The sequence below is a fragment of the Chiloscyllium plagiosum genome, chromosome 10 (assembly GCF_004010195.1).
Source record: "Chiloscyllium plagiosum isolate BGI_BamShark_2017 chromosome 10, ASM401019v2, whole genome shotgun sequence".
Taxonomy (NCBI): domain Eukaryota; kingdom Metazoa; phylum Chordata; class Chondrichthyes; order Orectolobiformes; family Hemiscylliidae; genus Chiloscyllium; species Chiloscyllium plagiosum.
Genome location: NC_057719.1, coordinates 1,556,095 through 1,572,857, shown reverse-complemented (window position 1 = coordinate 1,572,857; position 16,763 = coordinate 1,556,095). Strand labels below are relative to the sequence as shown.

At 42.3% G+C, this 16,763-nt stretch overlaps 1 protein-coding gene across 2 annotated transcripts in view; it reads right to left on the bottom strand.

Annotated features, from left to right (window-relative positions):
- brf1b (BRF1 RNA polymerase III transcription initiation factor subunit b) overlaps window positions 1-16,763 on the bottom strand; it is a 466,828-nt gene that overhangs the window by 254,499 nt on the left and 195,566 nt on the right. For both annotated transcript variants that reach the window (XM_043696898.1, XM_043696899.1), the window contains one exon: window positions 7,903-7,934. In XM_043696898.1, coding sequence (XP_043552833.1) covers window positions 7,903-7,934 — 32 coding nt within the window. The remainder of the gene's footprint in view (window positions 1-7,902; window positions 7,935-16,763) is intronic.

Sequence of the window (16,763 nt, the reverse complement as noted above, 5' to 3'; positions counted from 1 at the left end):
CCACTTTTGGAATACTGCATACAATTCTGATCACCTTGCTTTAGAAAGGAAGTTGTTAAATTAGAAGGAGTTCAAAAAAGATTTACAAGGATGTTGCTGGGACCAGAAGGTTTGAGTTATAAGGAGAGACTGGATAGGATGGAATGTTTTTCCCTGGAGCGTCGGAGGCTGAGCGGTGACCTTATAGAGTTTTATAAAATCATGAAGGGCATAAACACGGTGAATAGCCAAGGTCTTTTCCCTGGAGTAGGAGAATCCAAAACTAGAGGGCACAGGTTTAAGGTGAGTGGGAAAGACTTAAAAAAGACCTGAGGGGCAACGTCTTCCACACATCGGGTGGTGGTGCACATACAAATGAGCTGCCAGAGGAAGTGGTGGAGGCAAGTACAAGTACAACATTTACAAGGCATCTGGATGGGTACATGAATGGGAAAGGTTGAGGGAGATATGGGCCAAATGCAGGCAAATGGGATTAGTTCAAAGTTAAAAATCACACAACACCAAGTTATAGTCTAACATGTTTAACTGGAAGCACTAGCTTTCAGAGCGGCACTCCTTCATCAGGTAGTGGTGGAGTATAAGATGTCTTACAATCTTATACTCCATAACCACCTGATGAAAGAGCAGCGCTCCAAAAGCTAGTGCTTCTAATTAAGCCTGTTGGACTATGACTTGGTATTGTGAGATTTTTAACTTTGTACGCCCCAATCCAACACTGGCATCTCTAAATCATGGGATTAGTTCAGTTTATGATACCTGGTTGGCATGGACTTGTTGGACTAAAGGATTTGTCTCCATGTTAGATGACTCTATGACTCTAATTGCGTCCTGTTATGATGAAAGGACATCAACGCAAAACATGAACCCAAAGCTTTTGCACCACAGATGCTGCTGAGAGCTTCCAGTATTTTCGGTTTTAGTCATACTGCCACATTTTCTTCACTGCCACCTGACTCTCAAACACTGGGTCATGTTAAGGAAACCTAAACAGAGTTCAGCAGCTGTCCTTGGCCACACATCCACATCCAGATAGTTATGTTGGAAGTAGCCCATCACCACCTTCTCAAGATAATAAATGGGCAATGGTCCTCATACCCCTGAATAATGTATTTTTATTAAACATACAATTTGCCTTTAAACAACGTGGCACGGTCGCTCAGTGGTCTGCACTGCTGCCTCACGGAACCAGAGACCAGATTCGACTTCAGCCTTGAATGACGCTCTGTAGAATTTGGATGTTCTGCAGTGTCTGCATCTGTTTCTGCCAGGTGCTCCAGTTTCCCCCCACTGTCCAAAGATGTGCAAGTTAGGTGGATTGGCCATAGTAAATGCACAGTTACAAGAATAGGATCGGGGGCGACGGCTGGGTGGGATGTGCTTCAGAGAGTCAGTGCAAACTTGATGGGCCGAATAGCCTCTTTCCGCAATGTAGAGATTCTACGATCCTTTGCACATTGAAGGTTATTCAGTCTTTCAGCGTTGGCTGTGTCATTCAGTTAGCTCACGTCTGACCAGTACTTCAATATCACTGACCCACCTTAATGTCCTCATCTTTAGTAGTTATTTTAATCAACCTGCTCAGACATGCAGGCTTAGAGTCAGAGAAATCTACAGCACAGAAAAAGGCCTTTGGCCCACGTCAGTCAAAACAACCACCTAACTATTCTAATCCCACTTTCCTAACTCTTGGCCCATAGCCTTGTATGCTTTGACAGTTCAGAGGAAGTTCACGAGATTAATTCCAAAGATGAAAGGCTTGCCTTCTGAGAAGAGATTGAGCAATTTAGGCCAATACACACTAGATTTTAGTAGGATGAGAGAAGATCTAATTGAGGTTTGTAAGATGCAAAAGTAGATTAAAGATATGAATGAAGAGTGGATTTTTCCCTCATGGAGCAATCTGAAATGACAGGTCAAAGTTTTAGAACATGGGATAGCAGATTTAAAACAGAGGTGAGAAACTTCTTCTCTCAAAGGGTCATGAATCTGTGGAATTCACTGCACCAGTGTACCAGGACAATGAATAAATTTAAGGATATGGACAGATTTTTAATTAATGAGTTATAGGTTATGGGGTAAGGGCAGGAATGTGGAGTTGAGGCCAAGATGAGATAAGCCATGATCATACCAAGTATTGCAGTAGGCTTCAAGGGCTGAATTGCCAATTCCTGCTCCTGTGGAGACATGGATAGAGCAGGGACAGGAATGATTGTTGTAGGCTCCGAGGTTTAGACGATTCAGTAAGAACAAAGGTGGTGGTATGGCATGGTTAGTCAAGGACAGTATTACGGTGGCAGAAAGGACATTTGGTGAGGACGCGTCTATTGAAGTAGTATGGACTGAGGTTAAAAACAGGAAAGGAGAGGTCACCTGTTGAGAGTTTTCTATAGGCCTCTGAAAAGTTCCAGAGATGTAATGGAAAGGATTGCAAAAATGATTCTGGATAGGAGCAAGAGTACCAAGGTAGTTGTTATGGGGGACTTTAACTTTCCCAATATTGACTAGAAATACTATAGTTTGAGTACTTTAGAAGGGTCAGTTTTTGTCCAATGTATGCAGGAGGGTTTCCTGACACAGTATGTAGATTGGCCAACAAGGGGGCAAGGCCACATTAGATTTGGTACTGGGTAATGAACCCGGACAGGTATTAGACTTGGAGAGAGGTGAGCACTTTGGTGATAGGGACCACAATTCAGTTACGTTTACTTTAGCGATGGAAAGGGATAGGTATATACTGCAGGGCAAGTGTTATAGCTGGGGAAGGGCAATTACGATGCAATTAGGCACAATTTAGGATGCATAGGATGGGGAAGGAAACTGCAGGGATGGGCACACTTGAAATGTGGAGCTTGTTCAAGAACAGCTATTATTTGCCCTTTATAACTATGTTCTTGTCAGGCAGGGAGGAAGTGGCTGAGTGAGGGAAAGATGGTTTACTAAGGAAGTTGAATTTCTTGTCAAGAGGAAGAAGGAGGTTTATGTAAAGATGAGACGCAAAGGCTCAGGTAGGGTGCTTGAGAGTTACAAGTTAGCCAGGAAAGAATTAAAGAGTGAGCGAAGAGGAGGCAGAGGGGACATGAGAAGTCTTTGGTTGGTAGAGCCAAGGAGAATCCTGAAGCTTTCTATAGGTATGTCTGGAATAAAAGGATGACTAGCGACATTTCCGCCACCTCCAAACGGACCCCACCACCAGGGATATATTTCCCTCGCCACCCCTTTCCACTTTCTGCAAAGACCGTTCCCTCTGTGACTACCTGGTCAGGTCCATGCCCCCTTACAACCCACCCTCCCGTCCTGGCACCCTCCCCTGCCACCGCACGAATTGCAAAACTTGCACCCACACCTCCTCCCTCACCTCTATCCAAGGCCCTGAAGGAGCCTTCCACATCCAAAGTTTTACTTGCACATCCACCAATATATCTTCCGCCTCGGAACACTTCAACCCCAGGGCATCAATGTGGACTTCACCAGTTTCCTCATTTCCCCTTCCCCCACCTCACCCTAGTTCCAAACTTCCAGCTCAGCACCGTCCCCATGATCTGTCCTACCGGCCTATCTTCTTTTCCTCCTATCCACTCCACCCTCCTCTCTGATCTATTACCTTCATCCCACCCCCACTCACCCACTGTACCCTTTGCTACCTTCCCCCACTCTCCTCCCTGACCTATCACCTTCATCCCCACCCCCACTCATCTATTGTACTCTATTCTACTTTCTCCCCACTCCTCTCATTTATCTCTCCACCCTTCAGCCTCTCTGCCTGTATTCCTGATGAAGGGCTTTTGCCCAAAACGTTGATTTTCCTGCTCCTCGGATGCTGCCTGAACTGCTGTGTTTTTCCAGCACCACTCTACTCCAGAATAAGATTAGGGCCAGTCAAGGACAGTAGTGGGAAGTTGTGCGTGGAGTCCGAAGAGATAGGAGAGACACTAAATGAATATTTTTCATCAGTATTCACACTAGAAAAAGACAATATTGTCAAGGAGAATACTGAGATACAGGCTATTAGACTAGATGGGATTGAGGTTCACAAGGCGGAGGTGTTAGCAATTTTGGAAAGTGTGAAAATAGATAAGTCCTCTGAGCCAGATGGGATTTATCCTAGGAATCTCTGGAAAGCCAGGGAGGGGATTGCCGAGCCTGTGGCTTTGATCTTTATGTCGTCATTGTCTACAGGAATAGTGCCAGAAGACTGGAGGATAGCAAACGTGGTTCCCTTGTTCAAGCAGGGGAGTAGAGACAACTCGGGTAATTATAGACCAGTGAGCCTTACTTCGGTTGTGGGTAAAGTGTCGGAAAGGGTTATAAGGGATAGGATTTATAATCATCTAGAAAGGAATAATTTGATTAGAGACAATCAACATGATCTTGTGAAGGGTAGGTCGTGCCTCACAACCCTGATTGAGTTCTTTCAGAAGGTGACCAAACAGGTGGATGAGGGTAAGCCGTTGATGTGGTGTATATGGATTTCAGTAAGTGGTTTGATAAGGTTCCCCACGGTATTGCAGAAAATACGGAGTCATGTCATTGAAGGGGTTTAATGGGTTGGATCAGAAATTGGCTAGCTGAAAGAAGAAAGGTGGTGGTGATTGATGGGAAATATTCATCCTGAAGCTCAGTTACTAGTGGTGTACCGCAAGGATCTGTTCTGGGGCCACTGCTGTTTGTCACTTTTATAAGATGAGGACGTAGAAGGATGGGTTAGTAAATTTGCAGATGACACTGAAGTCTGTGGAGTTGTGGACAGTGTATAAGGATATTGCAGGTTACAAAGGGACATAAATAAGCTGCAGAGCTGGGCTGAGAGGTGGCAAATGGAGTTTAATGTGGAAAAGTGTGAGGTGATTTACTTTGGAAGGAGCAACAGGAATATAGAGTACTTGGCTAATGGGAACATTCTTGGTAGTGTGGATGAGCAGAGAGATCTCGGTGTCCATGTACATAGATCCCTGAAAGTTACCACCCAGGTTGATAGGATCGTTAAGGCGACATACAGTATGTTAGCTTTTATTGATAGAGGGATCGAGTTTCGGAGCCATCAGGTCATACTGCAGCTGTACAAAACTCTAGTGCAGCTGCATTTGGAGTATTGCTTCCAGTTCTGGTCACCGCATTACAAGGAAGGATGCGGAAGCTTTGGAAAGGGTTCAGAAGAGATTTACCAAGATGTTGCCTCGTTTGGAGAGAAGGTCTTATGAGTAAAGGCTGAGGGACTTGAAGCTGTTTTTGTTCGAGAGAAGAAGGTTAAGTGGTGACTTAATAGAGGCATACAACATGATCAGAGGATTCGATACAGTGTACTGGGGATTGCTAGCACGACGGGACATAGCTTTAAATGAGGGATCAGATGGCAGAGGTAGGTTCTTTGCTCAGAGTACATAGAACATAGAAAAATACAGCGCAGTACAGGCCCTTTGGCCCTCGATGTTGCGCCGATCCAAGCCCACCTAACCTACACTAGCCCACTATCCTCCATATGCCTATCCAATGCCTGTTTAAATGCCCATAAAGAGGTAGAGTCCACCACTGCTACTGGCAGGGCATTCCATGAACTCACGACTCGCTGAGTAAAGAATCTACCCCTAACATCTGTCCTATACCTACCACCCCTTAATTTAAAGCTATGTCCCCTCGTAATAGCTGACTCCATACGTGGAAAAAGGTTCTCACTGTCGACCCTATCTAAACCCCGATCTTGTACACCTCTATCAAGTCAACCCAAACCTTCTTTTCTCCAACGAAAACAGCCCCAAGTGCCTCAGCCTTTCCTCATACGATCTTCCTACCATACCAGGCAACATCCTGGTAAACCTCCTCTGCACCCATTCCAGTGCCTCCACATCCTTCCTATAGTATGACGACCAAAACTGCACACAATACTCCAGATGAGGCTGCACCAGAGTCTTATAAAACTGCAACATGACCTCAGGGTTCCGGAACTCAATTCCTCTACCAATAAAAGCCAGTACGCCATATGCCTTCTTCACCGCACTATTTACCTGGGTGGCAACTTTCAGAGATCTGTGTACAAACCACAGACCACTCTTACTATTGAATTCAGCACCTTTCTTCCCCCACTTTTTCTGTCACTGACACAATAGCCCTGCCCACTAATAACATGGCGTGGATACAACACTTTGGACAGACTCTATCCTGACAGTTCACCCTTCCCCCATCCACCTACACCAGCACTCACAGCAGGGCTACCCTCACTCCTTCCTTCCCTTCTCCCATTCCAGGAGAAACAGCCTGGAATAGGACAGAAAGGGCCAAGCCATCCATTTATACCACATCTACCGCTTTCCCCTCATCAACCTCCTTCGTCACCTTTTCAAAGAATTCAATAAGGTTTGTGAGGCACGACTTGCCCTTCACAAAACCATGCTGACTATCCTTGATCACATTATTCCTATCCAGATGTTCATAAATCCTATCCCTTACAATTCTCTCTAAGACTTTGCCCCCAACAGAAGTGAGGCTCACCGGCCTATAGTTACTAGGATTATCCCTACTCCCCTTCTTGAACAAGGGAACCACATTTGCTATCCTCCAGTCTTCTGGCACTATTCCTGTAGACAATGAGGACATAAAAATCAAGGCCAATGGCTCTGCAATCTCCTCCCTTGCTTCCCAGAGAATCCTAGGATAAATGCCATCAGGCCCAGGGGACTTATCTATTTTCACCCTTTCCAGAATTTCCAACACCTCTTCCCTACATACCTCAAAGCCGTCCATTCTAATTAATTGTGACTCAATAAGGGTGTGGAATGCCCTACCTGCAACAGTAGTAGACTCGCCAACACTATGGGCATTTAAGTGGTCATTGGATAAACATATGAATGATAACAGAATAGTGTAAGTTAGATGGGCTTTAGATTGGTTTCACAGGTCAGCACAACATCGAGGGCTGAAGGGTCTGTACTGCGCTGTAATGTTGTATGTTCTAGTTCTTCTATAACATTGTGACACACATCTTGGGAAGTTGGGACTTGAAACCAGACCTTTTGGCGCCACAAGACCCTTCACGGCTCTGCTACATAAAATTCATCAATCTGTTTTGAAATGATCAACTGACCTCTCTTCACTCTTATCTCAACAGCTTTTTGGGGAAGTGCATTCCAAACTTTCACAACTGTGTGAAGAAGGGTTACCCAACCTTGCTGAATAACCTAGCTGGAAATGTTAAGATTACACCCTAGTTCTGGATTTCTGGATTCCCCATCAGACAAACATATTCTCCCTCTTGACATGACCACCTCACAATCTTTTAGAGAAAAATAAGCTTAGATTAAATAATAACTGGTCCTAGTAATTTAACTCTTTTTGTTTAATTACACGCCATACTAATAGTAAACTGAATTGCAATAAGACGACAGGGAAATTGTAGCTAGTAAAACGTAACTAGGTATCAAACAGGATATTATTCTGTACATTTAACCATCTGGAAAAAGCAGCTAGAAGGAACATTTTTAACACTTTTTAAGAAATACAATGGGACTTTACACTTGAGGACTGTACAGTTGTTTTTAATACAGATTAACTAAGTAGGTGAATGGCCCGAGTTTAACTGAAGTTCTCTCTTTAGTAACTACTGGCCCGAGTTCATGAACCCTGCAAATTCAGCATTCCAGGAACATCGAAAAGCAGGGGGAGGAAACAACAGCTTCCTGTGAAACCAGACAAGGGGACTGGGGCATAATTCAACAAGATGAGGTGCCAAGGAGAGTCATTAATAGGGAAAGAAAATGTATTGCCTACTCCTCACCAACTGTCAGGGAATTTTTGTCCAAATTCAACTTAAACAATATTATACATCAACTGTCAGGAAGGTAGACAGATGTCAAAGATTTAATGAAATAATAAAAGTCAGACAAGCGCTGTCTGTCAGTGCTTCCTACTTACCTGCAACAGGTCACTGAGATCCAATAACATATCTTGAGGATTTAGTCAAGGAACATGTGTCATCATCTTTCTTTACAATCTAGTAACAATACAATGAAGCCAACGTGGATGAAGAGACACCCAGATAAATCAAACACCTGGGTCCCGTCCAATAAAAGCATGACAATCAATGGTCTGAAAAGCCAGGTTTGTTTAACTAGTAAAGACATCGAGCTGAGCTGTTAATATTAGTGAAATATTCACGAGCAATGTTGAGGATCGGAAAGTGACACTCCCATGGAGGTGTCTGCTCACTTTGTACATGGAAACATTCAGCATTTCAGCCCAACTAGGCCATGCCACCATGTATCCAATAACCCAAAGCAAATTTTGCCATCCTCTTCCCAAATCGCTTCATCCCTCAATTTAATCAAAGGCTGAGTGTTTTTACCCGCAACTGCAGCCCAACAACTCTGAAGTTTCATGTAATACATTTTTGACAATCTTGTGTCAATGCATCCCACATCAAATCCTCCTTGACTACTGCATAATATGTTTGCCTACCTTTTCCCAGACTTTCATGATTTTAAGCATTTCTTTCATACTGCCCTGTAATATGTTGTTCTAATTTTTTAAAAATGTCCCAAATTTGTCAGGTTTGCACACTATTTTAAGAGCGACATACATTAAAACGGGTCATATTTTAAAAATAAGGAGAAGCAAAACTTCACAGACAGTTTCTGAATCAGTCCTGCACAGCCCATCACTGTAAACATAACCTCTTGCTGTTTCTGAATGAAAACAGGCTTTTGTTCCCATAGTGTCCTTCACCCAGCATCGACTCCTACACTCCGGACAAATCTACACAGATTGCAGATAAATCAGTTCTTTGCTTAACAGGAGTGCTCTGTACTTGCCTTTGTGAGGAACAAGAGCTTCTCTGTGCTGTGTTTACTCTTACATACAGTGGCAAATCACACAGCAAACCAGAAACAGCGTCTCAATTCTATCAGGTTTCTCCCCATCTCTTGCTAAAGATGTCAGCTCATTGCTGGGCTGGTGTTATTGACTGTGCAATGCTCCCTAATAAATTGCCAAGTAGTTAATGTTCACACATCAAAATCGGCAGCGAATGGCACTAGGATATTTGTCCTCAGAGGCATACCTATTCTTGCTGGATATCTACACTGATGTTGTCTTCCAGCAGAAATCATTGGATAAACAATTGGAAATTGGTCTCATTTCGAGGCTATTCTGTCAGCAACATTTTTGAAAATCAGGAACAGAAATTTCAAATCTGGCTTTCAACTTGCACGAATAGGGACAGAAGAGAAAAACATTTATGCCAGGTTTCTGCTCCATTTTGCAATCTTAATGGCAGTTCCAGAGGAGGGGAAAGCTACCATGGTTAGATCATAAGACACATGAGAAATAGTAGGTCCTTTTGGCCCATCAAGTCTGCTTCAACATTCTATGAGATCATGGCTGATCTGATAATCTTCAGCTTCACTTTCCCGTCATTTCCTCATAACCCTCGATTTGCTTACTGATTAAAGATGGGTCGACCTCAACCTTGGATTTAACCTATATTCAAGAAAGGCTGCAATGACTGATTGGCTAGCTAATACTTGGCACCTACAAACTATAAGTGAGCACACTTCAAAAGTACTTCACTGAACATAAAGCACTTTTGTTCATCCTGAGGTGGTGCAAGTTACTACACAAATGCAAGTATTTCTTTCATCCATGCTCATGGGGATAACAGGGTGCATGTGGAAGCAAAGAAAAGCCCTATAAAGAAGTTAATGCTTTCAGGAAGAGAGGGAGTAGGGAGTAAGAAGTAGGGGTTAGAAAATACTTGGCTTTGTGCCACGTTTTTAGAAATGTACAAGTATTATTAATTACTTCTTCCTTGAATGGATGTGAAAGGACCACAATCCCACTGACAGATTTTCTTCAGTTGTTTTCAGCAGAAACTTCAAAAAAAACTGAACACATTAAAAATAAAAGTGAGATAATATAAAAAGACTTTGTCAACTCCCTTGGAAAAAAAATGCCTTTCAGAAGCTTTGCCAACTCAATATCGCTTTGATAGTTCCTAAGGTGCTTTTCATGTCACAGCACAAGAACTGAAGCCTTTAGCTTTCTCCAGAAATCAGACAAATCTTTATTAGACAGAAGAGCATACTTCTCTCATCCCAACACAATCGAATGGCCACACTTGTGCAGTGGGCTGTAACAGCAAGCACCAGATGGCTCAGCTCACTCAAGGAACTTCTAATAAACAATATATTTAAAGCACAGAAGTTACTGTTCAAAGTGATGCGTCAGTCAGTGTTGAAAAATCATCTGCTATGGTTGAATAGGCAGGCTAATAATTGGTACCTAAATTGCAAGTGAACCCACTCAAAAGGACTTCATTGGCTGCAAAGAATTTGTTTGTCCCGCGGTGGGGGCAAGGTACTTTATAAATGCAAGTCTTTCTCAAATACCAAGAAATACAATAAATGTAACTAATGGAATTTGCATGAATACAGCAAATTATGTTTTTGCGATAACCCAAAGTTTCTAATCTATAACTTACTTATATTAATTTTGTATGGATACCAGTGATCAGATAGTTCAGTGTAATTGTTTGAGGGATAGGTACTGGCTAGTACACTGCATGTACTGTGTAGTGTGGGTAGCAATGTGGGATCTTGTACTCTGTCCCAGCAGGTCTCTGAGGTTTTAAGTATCATCTGAAAGACAGTGCCCTCAGTAAGTGCACTGAGAATGTCAGACTCACAACCTATGGAGTAAGGCTTCGGACTCAGAAGACAATGCTATCAACTGAGTCAAACGAACAAGTGGTGCATCTGAGTTGTTCTCAGCTTTTGAACACTAGAAAAGCATCGTTTGAGTAGAAAAGAAAGATGACAGACATTAGAACACAAGTAAAGCAATGCTGGAAATCTGAAATGAAAACAGAATGCTGGAGAAACTTAGGAGATCTCTAGAGAGAAAAACAGCCAACATTTAGAATAAAAACCAAAAGAACTGCAGATGCTGAAAATCAGAAACAAAAACAGAAACTGCTGGAAAAGCTCAGCAGCCTGGCAGCATCTGTGGAGAGAAATCAGAGTTAATATTTAGGGTCCAGTACATTTTCAGTCTGGTATGACTCTCAGACTGGAAATGATAAAACTGTTTCTCTTTCCACAGATACTGCCAGACCTACTGAGTTTCTCCAGTATTACCTGTACACAAGACTACAGGCTTTGTTTTATATTAATGGCAATACCAATGAAACTGCCAGAGAATACCAGGACAGTGAGCAGATCTGGCTGCTACTTTATTATTTCTTCACTTCTGCCCCATGCCAGCTCTGATTTTATCCTGCAGCTTAATTTAAAATGGATCCTGCTTTGCACAGAACTAACTCCAGTTCCTTATCCCAGCAGGAGGGGGAAATACCTTGGATCAATGAATCTATGATCCTGCTACCATGGTGAAGGGAGCTAGATTTTACAATGTAAACAGCCAGAACCAAATTAAAATAAGCTTCTGGGGCCAGAGCAACAGAACAGCTTCACCAGCTACATGGAAGAATTTAAATCATGTTTTTCACTGAAACTCTACATTTTTAACCAGGGATTAGTTAACAAAATGAACCTAATGGCTTCCATTTGTTCAAGCTCCATAACCACAGCCACCAGGATTCCAAATGATGGTATGCTACACCAAGATTAAAACAGCCCAGATCTTAATATGTCAAAATCCTCAGGAGAATTCAAAGGAAAGGAGCCATGAGACTCAGTTGAATCTTGATTCAAGTGGGAGGGGGAGTAATAAACCAACCACTTAAATCACTGACAACTGATCCACTTCACCCAACTACAGATGGGAAATGAAAGGTGATCATGTCATCTGCTCCATTGCTCTTGACAAACAAAATTCAGCAATTGCATCATGGCTCCATGGAAAAGCATTTTGATCCAAATGAGAAAGTTATATATTCAAGTATAACACCCAAGGCACGAGAACCAAATCTCATCAGGAAATGAGTTACTCAGTGCAGGATTCCAAGCCTCTGACTTGCTGTTATAGCCACAGAATTTGTGTGGCAAGTACATTGAGTTTTTGGTGAATGGTAACCCCCCCCAGAATGTAGATAGTGGGGGAATTCAGTGATGGTGATGACACTGAAAATCAAGGGATAACATACGATCTTGTTGAAGATGGTCAACGGCTGACATTTAGATGATGAAAGCATTGTTTGCCACCACTTTTCAGTCCCTAACCTGGACATTGTCGAGTTCTTGGCTGCATTTGGACATGAACTGCTTCAGTATCTGAGGAGTCACGAATGGTACTGAACAATGCGTAATCATCAGCGCTGATCCCCACTTCTGAGCTTATGATGGAGGGAAGGTCATTGATGAAGCAGCTGAAGATGTTCAGGCCTGAGAAACCACCATGAGGAATTTCTGCAGAGATATCCTGGAACTGAGATAATTGACCTTGAACAACCACAACCACCTTCCAACGTGTCAGGTCTGACTCTAACCAGTGGAGAGCGTGCCCTGATTCCCATTGACTCCAGTCTCGCTAGGGCTACTTGACATCACACTCATTCAAATACAATCTTGATCTCAAGGGCAACAACTCTCCTCTCACCTTATCATTATTTAATCCTGCCAAATTACACAATACCAGGTCTAAAGTAAGCTGTTCTCTGATTAGTTTCAGAACATGTTAATCTAAAAAATCTTCTCAAATTTTCTAAGGTGTCAATCTGATTTTTCCCACTTTATAACAATGATTAAAATCACTTATGGCTAATGCATTCCATTATCACAAGCAGCCATTATTTAATTTTCTATACTTCATCCTACATTGTAGTTACTGTTAAGAGGTCTATAGATCACCCTATTAATTACTTCTTCCCCTACTATCCTTGATCTTCACCCAAAGCAATTCCACAACCTGATATCCTGAACTATTACCTCTGTCACCAATGTCATTCTTAACTAACAGTGCTACGCCTCCACCATTGCATAGCTTCCAATTTGTTCTTGAATGTTATAAACCGTTCAATATTCAGGGCTTAACACTAATGGCCCTAAAAATCTTTCCTTTTTTTTGCATGCTCATCAATAAGGAATGGGAATTCTGCTGCTGAATCCGCTGTGTGTTGCAAACAGTAATTTTACAACAATGCTCAAATTAATTGTGTTGTGATTAGTTGGATAGATCAATGAAAACATAAACATTCACCCAAGTGTGACTTTTGCTGATCACTGCATTTTTCTCCTTTTTCCACCCCAATTGCAGACGAGCAACTCATATTCAGCTCCAGCTCCCAATGAACCAAGTATTAAACAGTGTGATCTGCTAATGCAGGAAGGTCCCAGCTATTCTGTTACATTAACTGCTCTTAGCTCAAGCATGCTGAAAGCTGCCTCAGTATTCTAAGGTTAGGAAGGTGAATTTTTAAAAAATATATAAATTTGGCCATTGTCTCACGTGCACTGAGTCTCTTGCTGGAAACTGTACAAGTATGTCAAGTTCCTGGAAAGTGAATAGGATGAATGAAGAATTGAGTTTGGCTCCAAATAGGTCACAAACATTCACATACGGAAAATGGATATCAGTGAGTGGTTATAGATAGAAGCCAGCACCTGTCCACGTCTTCTATAAAGGAAGAAAGCAAGATGATTAATTCTGGAATTTAAATTTCTTGTGATGTTAACCCTTACTGATCAGGTTTTCTCATTAATTTTATGCAATTATAAGTGTGATTTCTTTTAAGATGAATTCACTTGTGGCAAATGGCATCACTGGCTGGACACCTGTCTCTAAACTATAAATTTCAGAAACCTCCAAATGAGGTCACAGCTGTAGAACCACTCCAAAAACCCCAGTTTCTTCATAATATACGCAAACTCTCAGAGTGGGCTTCATTATTCTCAGTCTTTGTCAGTCATTACATCACAAGAGGTGGCCTTTCAGCCCATCAAGTCCTTGTCAATTACACATGATACAATACAATCAGTCCCATTTCTCTGTTCTTTCCACACAGCCACACAATTTTATTTCCCTAAAGCTCCCATCCGATTTATTTTTGAAACTGATGTTTCTGCTTACTCCAGCAAGTTCCAGGTCATTAACACCCATGGCATTGAAGAACTTCACTCCTGCGTCTCTTGACCAAAACCTTAAACCTCTGTCCCCTAGTTTCTGTAGCATTGTCTAATGATTGGTAGGACTCAGTATCAGGTTGGGGTATTGATTAATTCTTGTGCTGGAAAGGGAGCAAACTTTTTTGAGTTTTCGTGTGGGATGCTATCACAGTTAAGAGCTGGAAATAGGACAGAATAAATCAGAATCAGGCAACATCAAATTTGAAAGATTACAGGAGGCGAAGGCAGTAAGAGGAGATAATCCTTATTTGTAATCCTTGGAGTGCACAGGAAATGGTGTAACAACTACCAATTTTATTACAGTAAGGATGGAAAATTAAGAAGACTGAGTAGTCTGGGGTATTTGAAATTTCAGAAGTGAATGCTCATGAAGAGCCAACCACAGGAAAATTTATATAGAAATGAGTGAGCATCTTTCAGATGACTCGTTTTTACGTATAAACGATGACTATAACATCTGTGGGCAATTGCTACAAGATTATAATCACATAATCTGTTGAGGATTACTAACAAAATACAGTAGTGTTTTGATTACGGAGCAGGGAGAGACTAGGGGGCAGGACAGAGTCTCTGCAGCAATATTACATTTCTAACAATGTACACACTAACTGAAATCAGAAATTACATGTTGTACAGTCCAATCTGTTCTGAAGGGTCTCAACTAAAGTAAAGTTTAATGCACAGTAACTGAAAACTCATTTCTCTATTTATAGCTACTTAAATTCAATTCACTTCATGGAATAGTTTTAACTCTTGAACAACAGTGCAGCACAGGAACATTCCATCCATCAAGCATCCACGTTGGAACTACTGACTTTCCATTCTGTCCCAGTCTCTCTTAGTCCTGGTCAGATGTTTTGACTGTTGTTTTAAAATAATGAGCACCTTATTTCAGAGGAAGAGAGTGAGCAAAAGCAAGCACGAATGCAAGAGAGAGAGCGAGAGAGCGACGAGTGCATGAGTGAAAGAGAGTGCGTGTGAGACAGCGCACAAGTGAGACACAGAGCAAGAGAGAGAGCGTGAGCATGAAGAGTGTAGAGGCAAGCTCAAGTGGGAGATCAGGAGAGCAAAGAGGGGATATGAGAGATAGCCTTGACAGATAACCCAAAGAGATTCTACAAGTACATTAAGGGTACAGGATCAACAAGAGAGAGAACAGGTTGCTAAAAGATCTCTCTCTCTCTCACTGTGTGTTTAGCCTCAGGAGATGGGAGTTATAACAAATTAATATTTTGCATCAGCTTTGACTGTGGAGAAAGAAATGGAGAGTAGAGAACTTGGAGAAACAAATATTCAGCTCACATTACAGAAAAGAAGTGCTAGAAGTCTTAGAAAACATAAAGGTGGATAAATCTCTGAGACCTGATCAAATGTATTTGAGGACATTGGGGAAAATTAGGGAAGAAATTGTGGGGCCCCTAGCAGAAATATGTCTCATCGATAATCACAGGAGAGGTGCTGGAGGACTCAAGAGTGGCTAATGTGCTTTTATTTAAGAAAGGCTGTAAGGCGAAGCCTGGGAACTATAGGCCTGTGAGCCTGACATCACTAAGTTGTTGGAGGTGATTCTGAAAGATAAGAATTACATGCATTTGGAGAGGCAAGGACTCATAAGGAATAGTCAGCATGGTTTTGTGTGAGGGAAATCATGTCTCTCAAACTTGCTTGACTTTTTTGAGGTAGTACTTTTGGAATATTGCATGCAATTCTTGTCTCCTTTCTACTGGAAGGATTTGTGAATCTTGAAAGGGTTCAGAACAGATTTAAGGGTGTTACTAAGGTTGGAGAATTTGAGCCACAGGGAGAGACTGAATAGCCTGGGGCTGTTTGCCCAGGAGCGTCAGAGGCTGAGGGGTAATTAGATTCGATTCCCTACAATGTGGAAACAGGCCCTTTGGCCCAACAAGTCCACACTGATCCTTCAAAGAGTAACCCACCCAGACCCATTTCCCTCTGACTAATGCACCTAACACAATGGGCAATTTAGCATGGCCAATTCACTTGACCTGCACATCTTTGGACTGTGGGAGGAAACCGGAGCACCCAGAGGAAACCCACACAGACACAGGGAGAATATGCAAACTCCACACAGAAAGTTGCCCGAGGCTGGAATCGAACCCGGGTGCCTGGCGCTGTGAGGCAGCAATGCTAACCACTGAGCCACTGTGCCACCCCAAGGGTGGCCTTATAGAGGTTCATAAAATCATGAGGGGCATGGATAGGGTAAATAGACTAGGTCTTTTCTTTGGGGTGGGGGAGTCCAGAACTAGAGGACATAGGTTTAGATTGAGAGGGGAAAGATATAAAAGGAACCTAAGGGACAAACTTTTGACGCAGAGGGTGGTGAGTGTATGGAATGAGCTGCCACAGGAAATGGTGGAGGCTGGTACAATTAAAGTATTTAAAAAGCATCTGGATGGGTATATGAATAGAAAGAATTTAGAGGGATATAGGCCAAGTGCTGGCAAATGGGGCGAGATTACGTGAGGATATCTGGTCGGTATGGACGGGTTGGATCAAAGGGTCTGTTTCCGTGCTATACATCTCTATGACTAAGTAACTAAAAAGATTGATGAGGGCAGAGTGGTAACAATTACTTACATGGACTTTAGGAAAGCTTTCGGCAAGTTTCCACACAGTAGACTAATTATAGAACATAGACCACTACATACTGTGAAACCAATCTGAAGCCCATCT